The 23,607-nt window shown below is 31.9% G+C and overlaps 1 protein-coding gene across 2 annotated transcripts in view; it reads right to left on the bottom strand.

Moving 5' to 3' along the window:
• LOC124421909 (protein O-mannosyl-transferase TMTC2) overlaps positions 1–23,607 on the bottom strand; it is a 239,902-nt gene that overhangs the window by 22,535 nt on the left and 193,760 nt on the right. For both annotated transcript variants that reach the window (XM_046957607.1, XM_046957606.1), the window contains exons 7-8: positions 21,895–21,980; positions 7,036–7,280 (exon numbers count right to left, since the gene is read on the bottom strand). In XM_046957607.1, the coding sequence (XP_046813563.1) occupies positions 7,036–7,280; positions 21,895–21,980 (331 nt within the window). The remainder of the gene's footprint in view (positions 1–7,035; positions 7,281–21,894; positions 21,981–23,607) is intronic.

Raw genomic sequence — 23,607 nt, 5'->3', positions numbered from 1 at the left:
TATATATATATATATATACATATATACATACACATACATATATATATACATACATATATACATACACATACATATATATATATATACATATATACATACATATTTATATATACATACATACATATATATATATATATATATATATATATATATATATGGTAATGTTTAAATTAGTAGTCGAATTAGAATTCATTAATACTAATGAATTAAGTAATTAACTTTTGTTACATATATCATTTCTATTTAGCAGGGAAATATACACGTTAATGTGTAAGAAGAGAATTGTAACAACGATGTTAGCAGACAATCCTTTTGCTATTCCAATTGTGAACCCCTATTAGAATATCCCTAGACCGCAATTTATCTAACTCCTAAAATCACAATCTTCTTTCGGTACTGCTTAAAGGATCTTGGAAATAAATGAACGTGTGCCTATCAAAGTCCGTTCGTGGTACAAAGTTATCACGGATATAATGATAGTGCTTCGTCCTTTGTTAATCATACGTTTTACGATGTTTGAGGGCAGCACGAGCAAGAATACGACGATATTATATATGTAATAACTTGAAATATCTGTCATGAAAGTTCCTTTGTTCTATCATCCAGAATATCCGAAAAATTTAATATATTTAATATTTTTAATTTTTTTTATATAATTTAGTATTTTAATATTCTTATGTAATTTAATGTTTTAATTTTAACGTTTTGCTCATTTTACCTCTCATTAACGAGAAATTCACAAATAATAAATAATCTTCCCAAGCAATTTTTTGATCTTTCATCGATTTATGGATTTAAGATTATAATGAGTTATAACAGAGTTATGTTTTTCTATCGTACTTCTTTTCTTTTCTTTTTTTCTTTTTTTGATACTTAAATCTGAAAACTGGGTGAACCGTGCAGAATTCTATCGATATCTACTATTTCGATCGAAGTGTTAACTGATTAGGAAAAGTTTCCCATCAATGATTCTTCTTTTTTCTTTTTCTTTTTCATTATTTTTTTTTGCTTCATCCGAAAGAATATTCATAATCTTTTCTCGAAACTTTGCCTCGATTGCCGCTTCTCCATAGCGGTAAAGCCACGAATTATTTTCGTCATAATTAATGTCAAATAAAAAAGGAAAAGGAACAAGAATCGAAAAGCTCAAATTTTGTGTTTATCACTTTCTCATTCACTGAAATCAATTTTGAATATTGTTTATAATATTAGTCAACTTCGTTTCGTATATTCGATGATCCTATTGTTCAATAGATTTTTAACTAGATTAATAATTTTTCATGCAAAAATTCGTCAATGCCATATTGTTACTCAATATTTGTATACATATGCAAATATGCACACATGTGTGTACGTTTATATATACATTCAAAGGATTGACCAAGTACATTTTATTAAATTTTCATCTGTATTTTTTACTAAAAATTTCGTCATTACTTATTGGCTAACTTAATACCTATATATTGAATCGCTTACAAATTCCAATATATTTTCCGTGCCACCAAAATTCGTAAGTTATGTTGTTTTAATGCAACACATAACGATCGGTGTACACGATAGGAAGAAAAATAAAACTCTACAATATGACTTTGACCTAAAAAAATAAGAGTATATATACACAGTACGTCTCATCGAAACTATTCCAAACAATGGAAGTATCATTATTGTTAATTATAAACGAAGGGATAAATAAGAGAGAGAGAGAAAGAGAGATATTCAAGATTCATCGAGTGCTATATAATACATAAGAAAGTTTAAATATACGTATTATATATATATATAAAATTATAATTTATATATATGTATATATATATAAAAACAGTGTATAGATATCGTGACTCTACCACCAATACAACTATTACCACCCATGAATTTTTTATGAGCTCAACAAGAGAGATGCATAATTACGAGTGCATGACGTATAATAGATACTAGCAACTACGCTCGTGCACCTTTCTTTCATTTTTTTTTTATTCTGAATATCCACCACCTCATCTCTCTCTCTCTCTCTCTTTTTCTTTTTATCTCACTCTTTCTTTTTTCGTTTTGCTTTTTTAACCAGAAAAGGCTCGGTCGATATTCAGTCATCTCTACAACATGGATCCACCCATCGTTCTCATCAAGTAAATACTCACGAGAATATCATTTCGTGGTTGCACGAATTAGTTCGTATTTATTACGAAATGACAAAGATTCACGGAATCGCATACGAAATCGTCCCATGCTTTTTTCGTTGGAAAATCTACATGCGTAAAAAGAATTTTTATTTATTTTTCAAAGTTTTTCTACGATTTTATAGGCGATTTATTTAAAATAAGTCTCTCCATATGTGTGCATATATATTTAAAATTAACAAAATAAAGGCAGAAGGTAAAGAAAAAAAATTTTTGTCTTCTCATTACACTTTTTACCAAAAATTAAAACGCTGATGAAAGTTTTTACATGAGAATTATAGTTAACGTTAAATAAATATAACAGAGGATATTGTAATAATATTTTTTTGTTTAACATTAAGTATTTCTTTGTAAATTGATCAATAATATTACTTTTCTTTCTTTTCAAATTGATTCAAACGTTTAATATACGTGAATGAATGAAGAGAAAGGGGAAAAGTGATAGAGTATTCCATTTTAATTTCCTTGAAACACGAGCTGGTTATTGGAAGACTTTCGAAAAATCCATCAGAAAAATACAATAATCCTTGCTTTACTTGAAATATCATTTTATAGGAATATTGGTGAAAACTTTTCTCGATAGTAAAAGAAATTATAAGTCTCGTAAGTAAGATAGGTTGATCCATAATTTTGATCGTATATTTGTACGTACATATATATATATATATATATATATATATATATATATATATACATATCTTGGAAATATAAAATATAGTTTCACGAATCGTATCATAGTCCGTTTCTAACTTGCATAATGTTCGACTACGAAATCGAGAAATTCTATCGTCGCAGATTTTCCAAGTGAATATTCCGTCGCAGCGTTTAATCAATCTAATCGATTAAGTTCCCGATCTCTCCGTACTACTTATACTACTACTACTATTACTACTACTACTACCGTTACTACTACTGTTACTACTATTACTGCTACTATTACTTCTGGACTACTTCTTGGTTCATACGCGGTTGCTAATTTATCAGAGGAGATTTACGAGGAGGAGGCACATTCCGAGTAGACTGATTTACGGTTCGATTCCATAAGTACGTGATTTGTGAACACTGATTTGTCGAGTTTTCAAAGTGCACGCAAAGTAACCGCAGGTATTAGCGGCGTCGTTTTCAATCAAATGAAATTGAAACGAATTACTTTGGTCGAACTTGGGGACTTACATAGTTATATAGATACATTTGAACTTTCACGAAATTTAGAACTCATCGACGATTAATATCGAAGTCATTAAAAGAAAAAGCAAGAGAGACCAATAGAACATTTTTTTTATTAATTTTCAATGTTTTTTATGTTTTTTTTTACGATAAGATCAAAGTTTTTGATCGAGTGAAATTCAATTGCTTCACTTGTACTTGACGACTTTTTTTTAGGTATAGATATACGTTTAAATTTTCATGAAATTTAAAACTCACCAAGCTGTCGAGAAAGGGAGAAAGAAGTATTTAGAAAATCGTTCCATTAATTTTCAATGTTTTTACGATAATGTCATTTTCAGATCGAATGAAATTCAAACGAATTGATTCTATCTAATTGCTACGAATATCTATATCTATTTTATCATATAGATGATTGAATTTTCATTATATTTAAAAATCCTATAAGAATAATATTAAAATAGATAAAATGAAACGATTAGAATATTTTTTATCAATTTTTAACATTTCTACGATAACGTTAATTTGACAAATAGATTTTATCATTAATCATTTCATTACTAATTTCGCAAAAACAAAAACCATATATACTTTGAAACTCCGCCATCGTTCTAGAAAAAAAGAAAAAAGAAAATGTGCAATTCTAGTCTTATCCTTTCATTACTGTATATTGTGGTATATTCATTACGGTATATTGTAGTTATCTAAATATAAACGTAACTTAACACAACGAAAATCTCGCGCATCATAATCCTTTGTAACATCTCGCAATCAGTTTAACAAAAATGCGAAGCATTCGGATCGTCCCACTTATGAAACATAAAAAGTATAACAGACTCGTGTTGCGGAGCACTATGGAGTGGAAGGCCTTTATTATCTCGACCGCATTTCATACTGTCTGCTGGTATATTTTCTCAAAGAGTCAGGCCGAGCGTATTTCTTCTGCCACCCGTTATACACACCCGTTATATACATATATTTCCATAGGTAGGGAAAAAGAGAGAGAGAGACGGAAAGGCGAAAAATACTTTTCGTATAAATTGTCGGGCAGGAATTCCAGGACGATGCACCGAACAAAACGTACCTCGAAGTATCATCGTAAGAGCGAGCGAGATATATAAAGATATAGAAGGAAGAAGTAGGACAAAAAGAAGAAGGAAAGAGCGCGAGAAGAAGAGAGAAAGAGAGGGAGAGAGAGAGAGAGAGAGAGAGAGAGAGAGAGAGAGAGAGAGAGAAGATCGGTAGAGATCTCGTAAAAATGCAAACTTCACTTTTCTCCGTCCGATGCTGTGAGTTCGAAGACCTCTGTGCTTTCTCTCTCTCTCTCTCTCTCTTTCTCTCTCTCTCTTTCTCTCTCTCTCTCTCTCTCTTTCTCTCTCTCTTTCTCTTTTTCTCTCGTCCTTGTCGCTTCACATCCACGCGTCCAAAAAGTTCGACGTGAATTGCAAAAATGAAAAAGGAAGCTGCTGTTTCTGGATGTACCTATGTTGAGAGAGTGAGAGAGAGAGAGAGAGAGAGAGAGAGAGAGAGAGAGAAATTTGCTGGAAGTTTCGTCTGGGTGCCATTGAACAAGTTAGAATCGGTGAAACTGAGAAAAGGGACAGAAAATGCGTAAAGACGTTAGAGAGAGAAAGAGAAAAGAAAGAAAGAGAGAGAGAGAGAGAGAGAGAAAGTGAGAGAAAGAGAGAGGGAAAGGGTATGAGAAAGGAACGTGTTACAGCGATTTTGCCGAGACGAGTAAAAGTTACGCTTCAACGGTCACTGAGAATACGTTACTGCCTACGTGTGTTTGGTGGCATGGAAATATCGATGTTTGGTGGTCTTCTTTTTGTTTTTCGTATGTGGCTATCTCGACAATAACGACGACGAAGACAACGACAACGATGACGACGACGACGACGACGACGACGACGACGACGAAGACAAGAAGAAAAAAAGAGAAGAAGAGAAGAAAACAAAAAGAAAGAGAGGGAAAGGGAAAGGAGACGAAGTCTGTCGACGACGTGAAAACGATGATCGAGTGTCATCGCTTATAGGATTCTTTAGGAGAAACGAGTTTCGAAGAATTCTTTAGCAGAGCAATTAAGTCTTTGCTATGGAAGAAAATAGGAAGAGAATATGAGATGTCTTTCTTCTTTCTAATGGACATCGAAATCGAAGTATTAATAAAACACGATAAAGCCTTTTAGAAAATCGATTTCTTCCCATTTTTTTTCTGCTTTTTCTGCAGATTTAACAAGAAGTTTTTATTTATAAATTATAGAAAATTAGGAAATGTTACAGAGGTTTTGTTAAATGAATGAAATCGATTTGAGGGTTATCTTCATGATAATCGATGCGGTAAATGATATTTCTTATTCGCGAAGAATATAGAAAATATATTCCACGGAACGATTTTTCGAGCGTTCGCGAAGCGAATTACAATGATCGTAGCTCGTGCGCGTGTCGGAACTCGGGGCTTAACTATGTTACTCGGAGTTTACCTGGTGCTACAAGCGCTCGCATAATACAACTATTCTAGAAATAGTTTTTCTCACACGCACACACTCACTCACCCAACCCCTTTCTCTCTATCTTTCTCTTTTACGCCGGGGTTTCTATGTAAAACTTCCGGCAGCTCACGCCGTCGATATTTAATCCGTTGAATCTCTTCCCGTTTGCGTTTTTATTCGTGGAAAAAAGTTTTCCGAGGAAAAATTTTCAAACCGCTCTTAACCGCGCTTTCAACATGGCGCATAGGCCATATGAAGACGACGACGACGAAGACTGTTGACGATACAAGTTTGTAATAACAGTTCGAGTTTCGAGTTTAGAATTCTCTTACTTTCGACGACAGTACAGTAACAACGCTGTCTTACATCGACGAAGCGTAATTAACTTTATCTTATAACAGACGTTGTAATCATATAATAATTACAGCTTTTACTCTCTAACTGTTTTTGGGGACAGTGATTCTCAACGGCATCCGACATCGCATAGATTTCTTCCTAACTTACTATGAAATTTCTTACATTATAGTGAGAGTTAATCATCTCCATTCGTTCAAATTTTCCTTACTATGTGTATTAATTTTCAAATTCTACTTACGACAAAAAATATCAAATATTTATCAGTAGTCTCTTTAGATATTGAAGATACGATTTTGTCGATTTTTTCAGAATGGAAGTTATTTATAAATAATGACATTTGTAATTAAAGTATTTAGTTAAAAATCTACATGAATTTAGAATCAGGAATAATAGAGGAAACCTAATTATAGAAACGGAAGGATAATCAAAGACATAATAAAATTCGATCAATTAAAGAAGATATGATCACTAATGTATCATAATGTGATTACGATATTATAGTTTTATTCGGGAAAGGTTGAGAAGCTCTGATCGATATTCGTTTACATAGACCTTTGTAAATGCGTATTAACGTGTACAATAATACATATAGAGTAAATAATAGAGAGAGGAAGAGAGGGAGTGAGAAAGAGAGAGAGAGAGAGAGAGAGAGAGAGAGAGAGAGAGAGAGAGAGAGAGAAACAGGTAAACGTAAGCACGACAGAGCACATATAACTATTTTAGAAGGGTGATATCTCCTGCTGAGAATAAGGGAATTCGCTTCTCTACGGAATGCCTATAGTTCCGCCGTCATTCGTAACAATCCCAAGCCTTTAATGGAGTAACGAAGAAGAAGACGTACTAACCTGAGGTGGATAGTGATCCGGTAAGGCGTGTAGAGCTTCTCTATACGCAGACAGGGCTCTCTGTAATCTACCCTGATCGGCATAGAGCGCTCCTAATTGAAGGAGTGCTTGCACCCTAGCTGCCTCATGAGTCCTTTTGTCCTTGAGACCGGAACCGTCCAGGGATGCACCGGCACGTAAAACCGCAGCTGCCTCGGTACCTCGTCCTACCGAGAGAAGGGCGGCTCCCAGATTCACGTAAGCTTCTGCAAAGATAAACGATAAGGATTGTCAGCTACGACAAGGGCATCGGTTTCTACATCTTCCCGATAAATCCGATTCAAGATCTCGTTTTCTAGATTGAATGTTACGCTTTGTTAGAATTAAAAAGAAAAAGAAAAATAAGAAATCTTTATGCTTTGAAAAAATAAATTATTTATAAAAAAAAGACTATGTTTTACCGAATAATTATTTTTTTACATGTTTTTTTATATGTAATGAATATCAATATCAGGAATTATAAAAGCGAGAAATAACATTTTTCGTTTTTTTCGCTATATCGATCTAAATTATAAAAATTAAAAAATTAAATTTATTTATTAATTAAAGTAAAAAAATTTATTTATTAAAACGAAATATATAAATATATTCATTGTATATTCAAATAAGAAGTTTTCCATCGTAAACTTCATACGATTGGAAAAGATTTATCCTTATTAATATTCGTATAACGATTAAATACAAAGTCATACCAACTTCTATTTCGTGTAATTTTTAAATCAGAAAGAATTCGAATGATAAAGTACGAGGCGAGAAGTAGATTCGTGAGAAATTGAACGAATAGAGAAAGAAAAACAGAGAGAGAGAGAGAGAGAGAGAGAGAGAGAGAGAGAGAATCGATTTAAATTCTTTCGTAAGAGCTCGACTCGACGTTTTACTTATCGCCACTTTCGGACTTTGCGGAGATTTACCTTCACGATCGATTCATCTTGCAAACAAATAGAGAGGATCGCGACCTTATCGACTAGACAGAGATAGAATCATCGATGAAAAAAGTCTGCTATATGGGAAAGTTTTGTGTGTCATAAGAGACCGATGATCTTGTGAATTCATTGATCAATAAATGTCATAGAAATGTTAGAAAATCGATATCGATAGAAATCGACCCGTTTGATCGAAGAAAAAAAAAGAAGAAAGATTTCTTCTGAGTCTGAGTTTCAATATCCCTTCATTGGAATTTTCGAATACGTAATTCGTCCATAAAGAGTAACGTATAAGCTTAATTAAGAAGATCTCCTCGGTAATTTGGAAAATCTCGCTAAACTAAGGGAAGAAATTGGCGGAGCTAAGGCGAGAGAGATTAGTCGAGAACTTCGAAAGTACACTTTCCGAGGAGAGCTCGCCATTATCCCTTTCAATCTGTAGCGCATCGAAGAGTATTAGAAAGGCGTTCGTAAGATCGCAGGGTGTTGTTTGGTAAAGTCCGAGATTTCTTTCTCTCTCTCTCTCTCTCTCTCACTCTTCCTTCGTCTTTTTCATTCAGTGTACGTCGCTTGCCATTCGTTCAGTGAACTTTCTAGACACGTTTCACAGTTTCCGTCCCCTTCGAGTACACCCTTCTCGGCATCACCATCAGTACTACTACTACCAGCACACTTTCCTGACTTTAATTAACAAAAAGTCCCTGTTAAGGCGAAACTGAAACGAGTAGGAATGGCAATTTTCTACTTAGACCTAGTCCCTCTTTCTTTATCTTTCTCTTTCTCTCATCGTATCATTCCCGGTTCATGAATTTGTGGGGTTAAAAGAGTAGTAAGGGGAGTCGCTACCTATGCTTCGCATTATTTTGAATAAGGAACGAGCCGTGAGTCAGGCAATCCATTTTCCTCGCCGCGGTCTCTCGGGATACTCTATGGAATTAGAGTAGCAACCTCCGTACAGTCACTCGTTGGATAGTGATGCACGATGCCGCGGCTAAGTTGTGTTGAAATTTAGTTGCGAGTTCTACATGTTGTGTATATTTTGTATGTATACATGAAATATGTATGTATAGAACCAACCACCAGTGCGCCTGCGTGTATGCGCGCGTGCTACTAGTCGATGACGTTGGTGATCTTGTAATACGATTACATCTCGTGGTCTTGCACGTCGGAGTTTGAAAATTGCGTAGCTGGACCCACCGGAGAGGCTAATGACGAGGGATCGAGGAAACTCGAGAGATTTCTCTCTCTCTCCCTCTCTTTCTCTCTCTCTCCCTCTCTTTCTCTCTCTCTCTCCCTCTCTTTCTCTCTCTCTCTCCCTCTCTTTCTCTCTCTCTCTCTCTCTCTCTTTCTCTCTCTCTCTCCTTCTCTCTTTCTCTCTTTCCATTTCTATTTCTCTCTTTCTCTCTCTTTTTTTCAACAGATCGGACGTAAGGAAAAAGTGAAAATTCCATAATTTTTCCTTCATCATATTCATTTTCTTATTTTAAGTAATAGTAATAAACAATAATCTTTGCTTTGAAAATACTTCGTTTTGATTGGTTTATACTTTAATGTTGTAATTAATTCTTTACGAAATTACATCTCTAGTTCTATGAAATTGCGAAGATCTTCCGTTAATCTTTTTTTTTTTCTAGTAGCGAGTTCTAATAGTAAATACTCATTTCATTTTCCGTTTCGGTATATATTTATAATAAAATATTACGTAGGTGTCTTTATTACGATATTCTTTTATACTTTGTGCTAAAAATATTTTAAAAGAAACAAAATAAGGACTCTTGACATGATTATTTTTAAAATATTCCATTTATATAGTCGGCACATAAATAAAACACTCATGTATTTTCCCTTTTTATATTCTTCGTTTACTCCACATGGATGGTCAATCTAGATTAAAAATCGCGTTAGAGATCACGATATTTATTTACGTTTGAATAAACATGGAATAAATTCGTCGAATATCTAAATTTATGCTCCGGAATTCGATTATTTATGAGAATATTTAACAAATATATATAAATAAATAGTAGTAGTAGAAGTAGTAGCAGTAGTAGTAGATAAATATTACTTTATTACAATGGCTTGTTCAATTGAAATCAGTTGTTTGCAGATAGAAAAAGAAAAATTAAAAAGGAAGAAGAGCATGAAGTACCTTGTGCAGTTCATAGAAATATATATCGAAGTATTAGTAATAACGTAGCTAACAGCGGAGCTAACAATGGATGCATCCTCGTAAATATTGAAGTTGCCTTTTTTTCGAGTTTATTTGTTCGTTTCGGGCATGGATTGAAAGGCGCTAATTAAAGTGCTGGTTGGAATAAATATTAAAGAGGAGGAGATGACGGTAGACGTAAAAATAAAAACAAGGGAGAGAATAACATGCGAAAGGGTTTTCACGTCCATAGTATTTCTATATTTGGGTTTGGTATTTTACCAGCGATTCGTCAACACATATTTCTTGTATCTATGTATTTATGTATATAGCTATAAATATATGTTTTTATACAAGCTTTATATATAGCTATAATAAACTGTAGCAATAGCTAGAAATATTAAATTTAAATACAATTAAATTTAAATAATTATAACTTTACTATCGGACTTTTTTCAAGCCGATGGAACAAAGCAGTCTAAATTGTTTAACTTTAAATAGAGATATTGTAGAAATAAGATTTTCCTTAATTCACCATTCGAATAATTTCCTAAATTTCATTTACTAATCAAATATGCTCGATTAGCATGATCGATACTTATGTACTTAATATTCATCATAAATTTCTTAATAAAAAATAAAATTTTGCATGCTCAAAATGATGACATGCTCGAAAAACAAAATGAAAAAGGAAGAAAATAATATATCTTAGGATTTCTCTAACATACATATATATTTGCGGAGGATAACAGAAGAAGAGAAAGAGAAGAAAAAGATGGACTTAGTCCGAATTAGAATATTCTACCGATCGTGCAGTTCGTTTACGAAGTGACTCGATCAAGCGAAGGATTTAAGGTCGAGTTAGGTTAACCAGAAAATTGGAGGCACACACAAAACTCGACTCTGCGATGGAATCTTAATTCTGCGGAAGGGGCAGAGTTGAAATTACTCGTTTCGTTGTTCTCTTTCTCTCCCTCTGTCTTTCTCTGTCTTCTCTCGTGTCTTATTCTCTCTCTTTCGTAATTAGGGAGCAAACAGAGCGATGGTCTTGCCAAGTTGGCGGAGTTGGAGATGAAACAGCAGTTTCCATCTGCTCATACTTCTTCCATTCCTCAATAACCTCAACCTACTCTATGTTCTGTCTCTTTCGAACAGTCCCTTCTATTATTGCGATTCTCCCTATCCTTTCTATCGATCATATGTATGTATATACATAAATACGTATGGTAACCTCTATTATATTGAGAGTCATCACCTGACTCATTGCTTTGAACACTTGGAACGATTATATAGAGTACGAAGAAAAAGGGAGAGAGGGAGAATGAGAAAGAGAAAGAGAAAGAGAGAGAGAGAAAGAGTGAATGAGAAAGAAAGAGAGAGAGAGAAAGAGAGAGAGAGAGAAAGAGAGAGAGAGAGACTACGATAGACCGATGGCGATATATTTTACTGCCAAATGCAATACTGTAATCGCTTTGCTCTTTTTATCACTGATCGACATAGTTCTACAAGCTACTTTTTAACTTTTGATCTGTCGTTTACTGGATTCTTTGAGAAAGGTACACTTTCTAATCTCCTAATTTTTATTATCGGTTTATTATCTTTCCTTTTATTTTCCTTTCATAATAAAATCTACCGCAATGATATACAATGTTATCATCTGTATATACACATGTATATATGCGATTATACATATATAATTATATATTGTTAATGATGTAGTTATTAAAATCAGATATTGCATATAAGCGCAGATATAAAACATTATTTCTACGTGTGTAATAACGTGCTTGTATATATTGTTAATGATACTATTGAAAGTAGATGTTGCATGTAAATATAAGTACATTATATTCTTTAATCGATATAACACTTTACATATGTATACAAGTATCAAATATTTACGTCGATCGATCGTAAAATATCGTAAAATATAGTGAGAAAACAAAACAAAAAAAAATGTATAACGAGATTAGAATATCCGATTAAGGAAAATTGCAAAATTATTGTAGTATACGATAATACTTATATATATATACTTGTAAAATGAATCAAAAAAAGTCAAAGAATTTTACGTTCGATTAAGAAAATACAAATTGGAAAACATCAAGAATGTTTTACGTTAAGTCCTCGATTTTTTTTTCAAACTCTCTGTTGAAAAACGTGTATCGAAGAGTCGAATCCTCGAAAGAGTTGGCAGTCTTTCCAAAAAGTGAAGGAAAATCGTAAATCGTTCGTAATCGTACGGCTTTTAAAACACGACCAGGTCCGAGTAATTAGTGGCTCGATCGGCCGCCAATTTGTGGATGGTTGCCGACTGACCGTTGGCTATATATGCTCGCACTTCGTTCCTACGCGTACTTTCCTCCCTTTGATTCTCTTTCTCTCTCTCTCTATATATATACATATATATATATATATATATATATATCTCTATATATATATATATATATATATATAGAGAGAGAGAGAGAGAGAGAGAGAGAGAAAGAGAGAGAGTACATAAAGAAGTTATTTTGTCTAAGTCGAGCACACGAAAATATTCTCGTAGTTATTAATGACGCGAAAAATTATCAAAGAAAGAAATTGTTTAATTAAAAAAAAGAACTTTGATTGTAATTAATCCAAAATCTCTTTTCAATATAATTTTCTTCATAATTTAATTATCATCCTTATAGCTTGTAAAATGTCCAATTCGATGATATAAACGTTTTGATCTTTAGATGATCTTGAAGAAAATGGAATAAAGTTTGAAAAAAAAAGACAACGAATATCTGTTTTCATTCATCGAACGATCATTTCCAATGTTATATTTATTTAAAGAAAAACTCTTCATTGGTGATACTCTGTATATTACATGCTTTTATAGATTTGAGAAATCGTAAGATAGAGTACGATAAGATAAACGACGCACGTACATACTACGTACATCTGTTTTACGTGCTACATACATCTGATAATGCGAGTTTAACGTGGAACTTTCTCGAGGATTAACACCGATGTCCATTCAATTATGAAACAATTTCAATTGCACGAGCACCGAATAACGTAGCGAGCGGTAATAATTAATGTTGGGGGATAAATAATTCCAAGTCGCGTTGAGCGTCCACGTTTGATCGTGTTGCATTGCGAGTTCTAACTAAATTTCGAAATATCTCCGTTGGTGTTGTCGTTAGTTAAGTACACCGTTCTTTTTTTATTTATTTATTTATAATTTTATTTTATTTTATTTATTTATTTTTTTTTTTTTTTTAATTATACACGTTAATAGACACACGCATTTATACATATATTCGTTGCTGTTATTTTTATCAGTTAAAGTTTACGATATTTGTATTATCGAAAATGTACTGCCGTCGTGATATAATTTAATTTATACGTCGCAGCATAAATGCGAGATCAGTGGGGTTTTGTTTGTTGTTTTTTAAATTGATAAAATTGGTTATAATTCGAATGTCGATGAATTTCGTTTAATAATTCTTAGACTAAATTTCATTATTAACGCCTTTGAATTCTTCTCCGTCATAATTAAAAGAGATCTTATACGAAAGTCATCTAAATTATGAGAAATTAAATATTTGATTTGCAAATATCGCTGAGAATATCGAGGAATAAGGATAAGATGGTGACCGATTCGTTTCTAATGGAAATGCAAATTGCGAGGTCATGCGTAAGGTTCGTTAAACTAAAAGAAATTTTTTCTTTTTTCTTTCTTTTTTCTTTCTTTTTTTTTCATTTTTAATGAACATTTTGAAGACGTTGATTCATTCATTTTAATTAATTGAAAATGTGATTTATCTTTCTCTAGATACGATAGGAAATTTCATCCATTTTCCCTCTCAATTTCGAAGTAACGTTGTATCTCTCGATTCGACATTACGTAAAAAGTTAGTAAAAAAATATCACGAAGCAAAACATGTGCAGAACGTATTCAAATAAAACAATATTGCTTTCTAGTTTTACGTCCATTGTATATATATTTTTTTGCGCTCTTAAATGCACTACTTCGAAATTCAATGTAAACTTTTACTGATGTTATACGAATAAACAGACATTTTTCTTCTTTTAATTTGCCAACGAACAAAATTTCGTTGAGAAATCATTCCAAAAAAATATAAAAGTATCAAAGTTAGAACATTGTAATACAATATTTAAAGATCCTTTATTTATATCCTATTATTTTCATTCCCATAAATATTATGAACTCTTCCTAATAATTAAAATTAATTTTTTTTTACCAAATAACAGCAACCTTATTTAAAGAACCCCATACCAGATATTATTTCAAACAATGTTACATTATCAAACCATAAGAAAATGAATTATTAAATCAATTCATTCACATATTCATTCATTAAATAAAAAATAAGATCTAATATATCGAGATGCGATATGATAAAATTCAACGTTTTATATTAATTCGTAAAAATAATAAATTTTCTTTACAGATAAACACGCATGCATATATATATATATATAATTATCTAGTTTTTAGTAGGAAATATGTGTTAAGGATTAAGAAGAGTCCACTCGCTAGTGGAGGAGGCACACTGCACTACCGGGAAACGCCTCGAGCAAACGGAATATCCCTTTCCTGGCACGAAGAAACTTTCCAGACATTTTCGTAGCTCTCGTCTCGGGCACTAAACGCGGCCCACCTTTCGCCTATGCGCATCCGCATAGAGCACCTTGAGACAGACTTAAGCGACAAGCGACTTAATTAAAGCAACCGACGTTACGAGAGAGAGAGAGAAAGAGAGAGAGAAATAAGACAACGAAGGAGCAAACAGACGTCCTGACGGCCACTTGTGCTGCTACTGTTGCTGCTGCTACTGCTCTAGTCTACTAGAACTTCTATTTCTCTCTTTCTCTATCTCTCTATCTCTCATTCCGTTTCTCTCTCTTTCTCTCTCTCTCTCACACACACACACACACACATACTGTACTCTCACTCTTAGTAAAGAAAAGTCAACATAAAATATCCACCCTTTACGTCTACATGGGTCTCATTTCAACATGTTGGCATTGCGTAACGATGGACTTCCGACATTCTTCCCCAAGAAATTAGTTGATTCTTCTCGTAAATTTTCAACTTTCGCTCAGCCCATTCTTTATTTCGCGTTTTATTTCTATTACGCATAATCTTTATCATATCTTTTAAGAAACTTTGTAAAAAATAAAATTATCTGATAAATTAATTTGATCTTCGTCAATTCTATAGAAAGTAATATCTTTCGTGTTTTGTTTGGTTATTTTCATGTTTTGATACACAAAAGATATATATATATATATATATATATATATATATATATATATATCTTTTGTATATATCTTTTGTATACTTGCATTTTCAGTAGGCACAATTTCAGTAGGCAAAATTTCTCATTAGATACTTTCTATACAATAAAAATAGATGCAAATAATTGTACGATTAAATGCAGAAATTTGTTCAAATGCGATCGGAAAACGCGAAGCATTCAGATAAACATGTCGCTTTTAATATTTATTTAATAATGCTTCACGGCACAGTTTCTGGTGAAATGTTCTGTATCGTTACTACGTATTATCGGTATGCTTGATCATTGATTAAAAATATACATTAATAACATTGTTTATTTCGATGCGTTCAAAAGGAAAAACAAAATAATAATAATAATGACAATAATAATAATAATAATAATAATAATAATAATAATAAAAATAAGTTATCGTAAAGTTATAACGCGTTGAACATTATTTTTCTACTATTTCACTTTTCATTCTTCGAGAGACTAACAAGAGAGACCATTAGCCTCGATATTAATGATCTCAGAAAATTAATACATCATACGTGACGTGCTATCCGAAGTCCAAGAACACGTTGCTCTTATTTCTTACATTAAAGTATTTTCTCCTTTTCTTCGATACTCGAAAAGTCGTTGAGAAGTTTAAATGATCAACCGACATAGGAGAATATTCCGATATAACTTTTCACAAATTCACCTCATTGATAGATAGAGCACGAACATAAATGTCTCTCTCTTTCTCTTTCTTCTTCCCTCCCTTTCTCTCTCCCTTCCTCTTTCTCTCTCTCTCACTCTCTCTCTCTCTCTCTCTCTCTCTCTCTCTCACTCTCTCAATCTCTATCTTTCTCTCTATCTCTCTTTATCTATCTATCTATCTATCTATCCATTTATCCATCTATCTATCTTACTTTTGGCATTATGTAATTTCGCGATGTAAATCATAGTCTTTCGCAGGTGATCTTTTTAATAGAATCAGAGAGCGTGTTTTATCTCTTGTCCAGCACCTTAACGTGAAATTAAGGTTTCTTTCAGATATTAAACTATATGCCATTACGAGGACACCTTCTCTCTGCATTCACAATGGCGTATTACGATAAGAGGAGTGGAAGTGCCCCTTTTGTAAAAGTATAAAATTTGCAACCCCTGGCAAAATGCTCGTGTACCAGTATTATGCTAACGTAGACAAGGAAGAAAGAGATGGAAAGAGATTTTTATATCTCTTATATTTGCTGACCTTCTTGACTTCCAAATTTTTACGGCGTACATTCTTTATTGCAAAATCCTTCTTTCTTATTGAGCATTGATTTAGATCTCTTTAAGTCAGTCGAATGCTTATGAATATTTACAATGATAGATTCATTTTTACTACCTTTCTCTCTTTTTTTTTTAACTTTATTAATAATTGAATAACAAATTATAAAAGTGGTCTAAGTGATTAATAATTATAGATTATTGTTTTGTTTTACTAAAATAAGTGATAAATTCAATCTTTTTATTTTTTTTACTTTTTTTATTGTCTCACATCATATATATATATATATATATATATATATATATATATATATATATATATACATTTTATTAAAAACGGATTAAAAATTAAATTTCAATGTAATGTACTTTATTACATAGTATAAAATTTAGTTATATCATAGATTTTCATATCAACTTATATATAGAATAAGCGTAAAGTCTTTTCTATATTTAAAAAATTTATTAATACAAAAATATAAATACAGCTTAAGAATGTAAAATTTTTTTGGAAATTACAGCAAATGTTTTTTTCTACACATTCTTTTCAGATCACAGATCTGATTAACAGTCTGTTTAAACTTTTCATATCAACTTTTAATGCTTTTAATGGAAAATCTCTTCACATATACTCTCCTAAATTATCGCTGAGCTGAAATAGGAGGATTTCGTTTCGTGATATCACAAAACATATCAGACTTTCTGTATAGAAGTCATTCTGCTACTATTAAATTGTATGTTTATGTATTTATTTACTTTATTAATCATGTTACTAGATAGTAATTATACTGTATGAATAATAGAACTTTAAGAACTTTAAGAATTCCGATGATACAAACATCATGTTAATAGTTTGTAATTTTTTTAAATATAGAAAGAATACTTTATAATTACCTTATATATCATCTTATAATTACATATATTATTACATTAATTCTATTCTAAAAACTTAATATCGCTTTTTAATAATGTCTGAGATCATTTGGTAAGATAATTAAGGATTATTCATAATTTCGTTTTATTTTGGAATATTTGAAAATTACAGACATTGACGATCGAAAATTCGTACGATCTTCAGTTTTCTTTCTATACAAACTCGTTTAACTTCATCTAATTCATGAAAAAGGAAAAAGATTTTAATATTCTTAAACGTTAATTTTCTCTTTAAAACTTAAATCGGTAGCAGTAATAATAGATATATTATAATTGCGACATGACTGTCGATTCGTTTTTGAAGTGCTGTTTCACAGTTAAAAGAAGAATCATATTCGTTTATTTTGGGTAATAAACGTAAAAATTATTATACAAGATTATCGACATTTTTCATTTCCATTTTGTCTTTTTCTCTCCCTTTGCCTTTTTAAATTTCACATTATTTCGAAAAAGGACAATTGAAACATATTTTACTAACCGAGCACGAATTAAGGTAGATATTATAATTACAGGCTTTTTGAAGTACCATTTGTTTCTTTATCTACTCTCAAAGCTTATTGAAATATATAAAAGAAAAATAGATGAATTTTCTCACAATACGAAATAATGATTGATATATAAATATTTTTTTTTAAATAATTCAAAAATATGACATTGTTAAAGTTATCGTTGACAGAACAAAGTTAGAATGGATCTTCCATAGATCTTTTTAATTGAAAGAAAGTCAAATGGTCTTAAATTAACATCAACAATAGAAACCATGCCGATTGCGGTTGTTTAGAAATCAACCTAATATCTCACTCCGAGAGCTCTCTTTCTCTCTTTATCTTCAGAAGGAAAATTGTCGGAAGCATTGTAACGCCAAGTTCCAGAAATTCTCGTTTCGGAGAGATCGTGATGTGAAGTGCGGAATGTCGAAGAAAATTGCCCTCGTAGAGAAATCAAATCTCCATGAACTTTACGAAGAAATTCTCAGAGTTTGAAGTCGAGTTCTTCGAATATTTCTTCGTGAATGTCGACTGCCATTAATTCCTTGACGCTTGTAATCTCTTTTCAATGTTTTTAATATTATGATAATTTGAAGAATTTAAATATAAAAATATATGATATATAGCAATAATCGATGTTTCTATTGTTAATCAATTCCATTAAATAATCTATAGGTGTTCACGTATATCTGTTAGATTAGCTACGAAGAATATCGAAAGATTTATCGAAAAGAAAATTTTGTCATATGAAATTACTCCTTACTTTTGATATTTCGAGATGAAAGTTCCCATTTCGAACGTTTCCCTAAGAAATGTGAGAAATAACAATAAAAAAAAATATATGTATAAGTTATAAGAAAATGCAAGAAATTTGTATAATATGACTAATTTCGGACTGTTAATCGATCAAAATCAAATTCTCACTGTTCGAGTTATAGCTCCATATAATTGAATTTATCGATTCTATTCGAGAAAATTACGAGCAAAAATAGAGAAACTATGTCTCGAACATATTAAACGTTAATAAGTAATACGTATAAAACATGCATACGATTTTTGTATTCAGTAACAAAGAAAAAAGTTTCTTTTTCGTACGAAACGATACGATACGAATTATGAGTAAACGTTCACCTAATTTTTCTAATGTTTAGAACTTCTGGCGAAATGAAATAAATAGGAAGTATTAAATAAAGAACATTTTGTTACGAAACGTAATTTATAACGTATATGGTTTATTGAAAGTTTATAACAATTTACGTATCTCGCATCTGAAAAAGATTTGTAATGTACTTTAAGAAATTTTTTTCTAAACGTATATTACACTAAAACCATCGAAACTGTTAAATCGTAATGCCAACTTACGAAAAATCAATCCAATCAATTTCCTTTCTCCCTCAACCTTTTTCCCCTCTTTCGGCATCGTTTTTCAAGAGTAGTAGTCTATTTGCTTGGAAAACGAGATTAAATTCGTTTTCGCGAAGAAAATACCTTCTAGACTGAAAGAGAGAGAGAAAGAGAGAGAAAGAGAGAGAAAGAGAGAGAGAGAAAAAGAGAGAGAGAGAAAAAGAGAGAGGGAGAGAGAAAGTTAGATGGAGTATGTATGAGGATCTCGTCGAAATATTTTCCGATCCACCCACTTGACCCATGTGTGCACACGTTCAAGAGGGAAACGACAAGATACGATACCGTCCATAAATTTCCAATGGCTCTTGACGGCAGTTTTCGATTTTCTTCTCTTCGAGGCGGTCATGCGATGACCAAGACTTTCCACTTGTTTCAGAAAAAACGACAGAAAGAGAGAGAGTGAGAGAGAGAGAGAGAGAGAGAGAGAGAGAGAGAGAGAGAGAGAGAAAAGAAAGCTGTGTCTGTCTTGTAAAAGACCCTGTCTCTGAATTTTTCTTCGGTAACGAACTGCTTCCAACATTGATCTCGAGTAAATCGACGTGTGGATTCGTAGATTGGAGAAAAAGAACGTAGAAATAAAAAACAAAAAAAAACAAAAAAAGTAAAAGAGAAAGAGAGAGAAACAAAATCGACGTCTTTTACTTCTTCTTTGTCTTTAGCATTATTCTGTCGTACATGCCATTTTTTATCTTCTCTTTTTTTTTCTTTTTATTTTTCTCGCACGAACATCCCGAGCACGTTTCGAGATCTACCTTTTACTATTTTTTTTTTCTTTTTACCATTCTATATATTTTTATCTCTGACTTTGCTGCTGCACAAAATGCCTCGTTAAGAAGTCACAAGCCGATTCTCTTTCCATTAGAACACTGCTCTGACCCATATAGGTACGTCGATTCAATTTCCTGTCGCATTCTTTCGATGTTCACTTCCGCTTTCTCCAACTACCTTATACTCTCCCTTTCCTCTCCCATTCCTCTTTATCCGCCTCATTACCAGTTTCGTAGCCACGAAGGCACGTCGTGAAGTTTATTTTCTCAATGTATCTCGAGAAAACGCCTTATCGATAACATACAGATTCATCTGTCGTTTAATTTCGACCGACGGTAATATTTTTCACGTTCGTGAAAGAAATCTACGTGTTGTTTTTATACAAATCATTTTCATAAATCGTTGTGTCTATTTTTGTTTTCCTTTTATGTTTTTCTCTTTGTTTTTTTTTCTTCTTTTTTATAACTTATTAATGTGGGATATGAAAGAGTATGAGAGAAATATAATTGAAAGAAAGGTTTATTGAAAATAATGCAGATTTAATGCTTTTTACTCGCAACGATAAACTGACTGACTGACTGACCGATCGCTTTCTTCTTATAATTATTGTCATTCTTGAAATTTCTAGGATTACTATCTAGGATAGTAATAAGATTAGAAAAGGAAATAGAAAGGGCGGAGTTAAAGTACAATTAGAGCATAGAAAGGGAAGAAAAGGTACCAATTGATCGGAGACGGGTCAGGATGGTTCATTTAAATTTTAAAACTATCCCATATGTGTCCCTTTTGTTCTGATCATTGTGTCGTGCCTAGGCATCTATTTTCACTATTTATTTATTGCATTGTCAGACACATTATTGAGCTACGTGCTTGATTAAAAAATGCCTAAGCTCAGACAAAGGTAGCAATGTGTTTTTTATCTATATTCTTCTTAACGAGTGTCCAACGAGTTCCTAAGGGCAGATATTTCCAATAGTAATATAAAACCCTTAGGAGAAAATACTGTGAACTGAGGGATGTATGTATGCGTCAATACATATACACATACACAAATCCTGCATTAATTTTTTCTATACGATATCACGTGATTAACTTTTAATCTGTCTTTTTCAATGGCTACGACGACGAAACATCTCGTTAGTGTGCTTTCAAAGATAACACCTCCCAATTTAAAGTCCTTATTATAAGCTTTTGAAGTTGGCTCCGTGTTTATTTCGAAACGTGTATAGTGTAATTATCGTTAATGGTAGTTACGATACATTCATCGAGTCGTTGTGATTAATTTAATCATTAAATTCATGTGGTCGTAGAATTTCAATAAATTAATATTTAATAATATAAACTAAATTTTTAAATGGATCTGTCTTTAACATATTACATTTCTGCGATATTATTCAGTCATTTGTGTTAAATAATATTCTTAATATAATATTCTTTTAATAAAGATTTGTAGATTTTTTGTTTTAAAATAATCCAAGTAATCTTTAACAGAAAGTCCATTTCGATTGATAAGCAAAGAAACTAAGAATTATATTTGTATTTTGATACGATTCTCTTATTGGTGATATTTTCTATCGGATTAATTATCATAGTTTCAATGATAAAGATAGTTGATTACTTACGCGCCAACGAAGGTCTAAAATGAATAGCACGTTGGTAGCTTAATATGGCTTCCTCGTAATTCTTTCTATCTTGTTGAAGGATTCCTCTAAAATAACAAAAAAAAAACATTAGAATAATCAATGTTTATCATATTTTCATTTATTAATATCAAATGAATAATTATAAATATTAATACAAATATAAATAATATTTAAATAAATTTTTTTAATATTTTAATATTATTTAAAAATATTTTTATAAATATTTAATTAATATTAAAAAAAATATATATATATATGTAAAGAAAGTATACTTTCTTCAGGTAGATTTGCCGTGCGTCTCATGACCCACCCTTTCTTTGTCTTTTGTTATCTACAAATTCTTTTGTTACCTACAAATCGAGCCGTTAAGATTTGGGAGAGAAACGGGCAGTAAGAAATAGAACGTAGACGAGAGAAGTAGCACGAGAGTGTAATATAAAATTTAACCAGTGTGAATAATAAACGTAAATTGTCGTTTCTTTGTTCATAGAAAAACATATTTTCGTTTATCACCTCACCCTAATTAATCAGAGATATTATATTTATGTATATTTGAAGTATATATAATAACGAGTTCTATTATTATATCTATCGTTATATCGTTATATAAATATCATAGTTGAATGTTCGATAGAATAACCATAAACGAAAGTTACAGTGATGTTAATCTCTTCTATCCGAGCACGTTGTCGTAGTGAAAATAATGAAAATATCACTTGCCGAGTGGTGATTTATCGGCCGTTAGTTTCATATGTGCCAGAAGAACGCTTTATCGCTAATATTTTTCTCGTTCTTATGTGCTATCAGAATTGGAATGGGCCTCGGTTATAACTTTTTCATATACATAGTTATTTTCCTTTGGCTACGCTCCACGATATTATTTATCTATATCTTTTCTAACGATTTTATTAAATGTCTGGTTAATAAATGCCAGCTTATCGTCATCCATTGTTTCGACAAGTGTATTTATCGGCAAAAAAGACGATAAGTATTCTGTGATTGATCCTTCCGTTAGGCTATGTCTTAATTTTATTCGTAAGAACTGATTCAAATTCAAATACATCGAGTCGAATTTAGCGGGTTATCGAATCAGAACAGTTCGTTCTTTCAAGTCACTTTTAATAATCGACAATGTCAAGGTACATTGCGACTTTTGAAATAAAGCCAGTTTCGATTATCATCCTTCTGTTTTCCTTCTGAGTCTTTTACAAATGTAGGTATATGTATTTAGATATATTTATACATAGTAATCAAAAAAAGAAGAAAAGAAGAAGAAAAAGTAAAAAGATAAAAAATATATTATATATAAATGAAGAGTTATCGTAGTTTAATTTGTCGTAGTATCCAGGCAAAATTTTTGATTTTATTATCTCATGCAATTATTAATTTCTCTCTCTCTCTCTCTCTCTCTCTCTCTCTCTCTCTCTCCATTTCTTTCTCTCTTGCTCTTCATCTCACCTTTCACGTCAGAACGCGTTGGTGTTATCAACACGTGAATTCGACGTACTGCCGTGGGCGTCAGAAAAAAAGTCGTACTAACGACACGCTTTGTGAGAATGACGCGTGGTGAATGAAAAAAAAAGGAAGGAAATAAAAAAAGAGAGAAGAAAAAAGCTTTGCGAAAAAAGAGACGAAACGAATTGGAGAGAGAGAGAGAGAAAAAGAGAAACTGGACAGACAGAGCGTACAGAA

The sequence above is a fragment of the Vespa crabro genome, chromosome 2, assembly GCF_910589235.1.
Source record: "Vespa crabro chromosome 2, iyVesCrab1.2, whole genome shotgun sequence".
Classification (NCBI taxonomy): domain Eukaryota; kingdom Metazoa; phylum Arthropoda; class Insecta; order Hymenoptera; family Vespidae; genus Vespa; species Vespa crabro.
The sequence above is the reverse complement of the archived record's forward strand: the minus strand, read 5'-3'. Positions and strand labels throughout refer to the sequence as shown.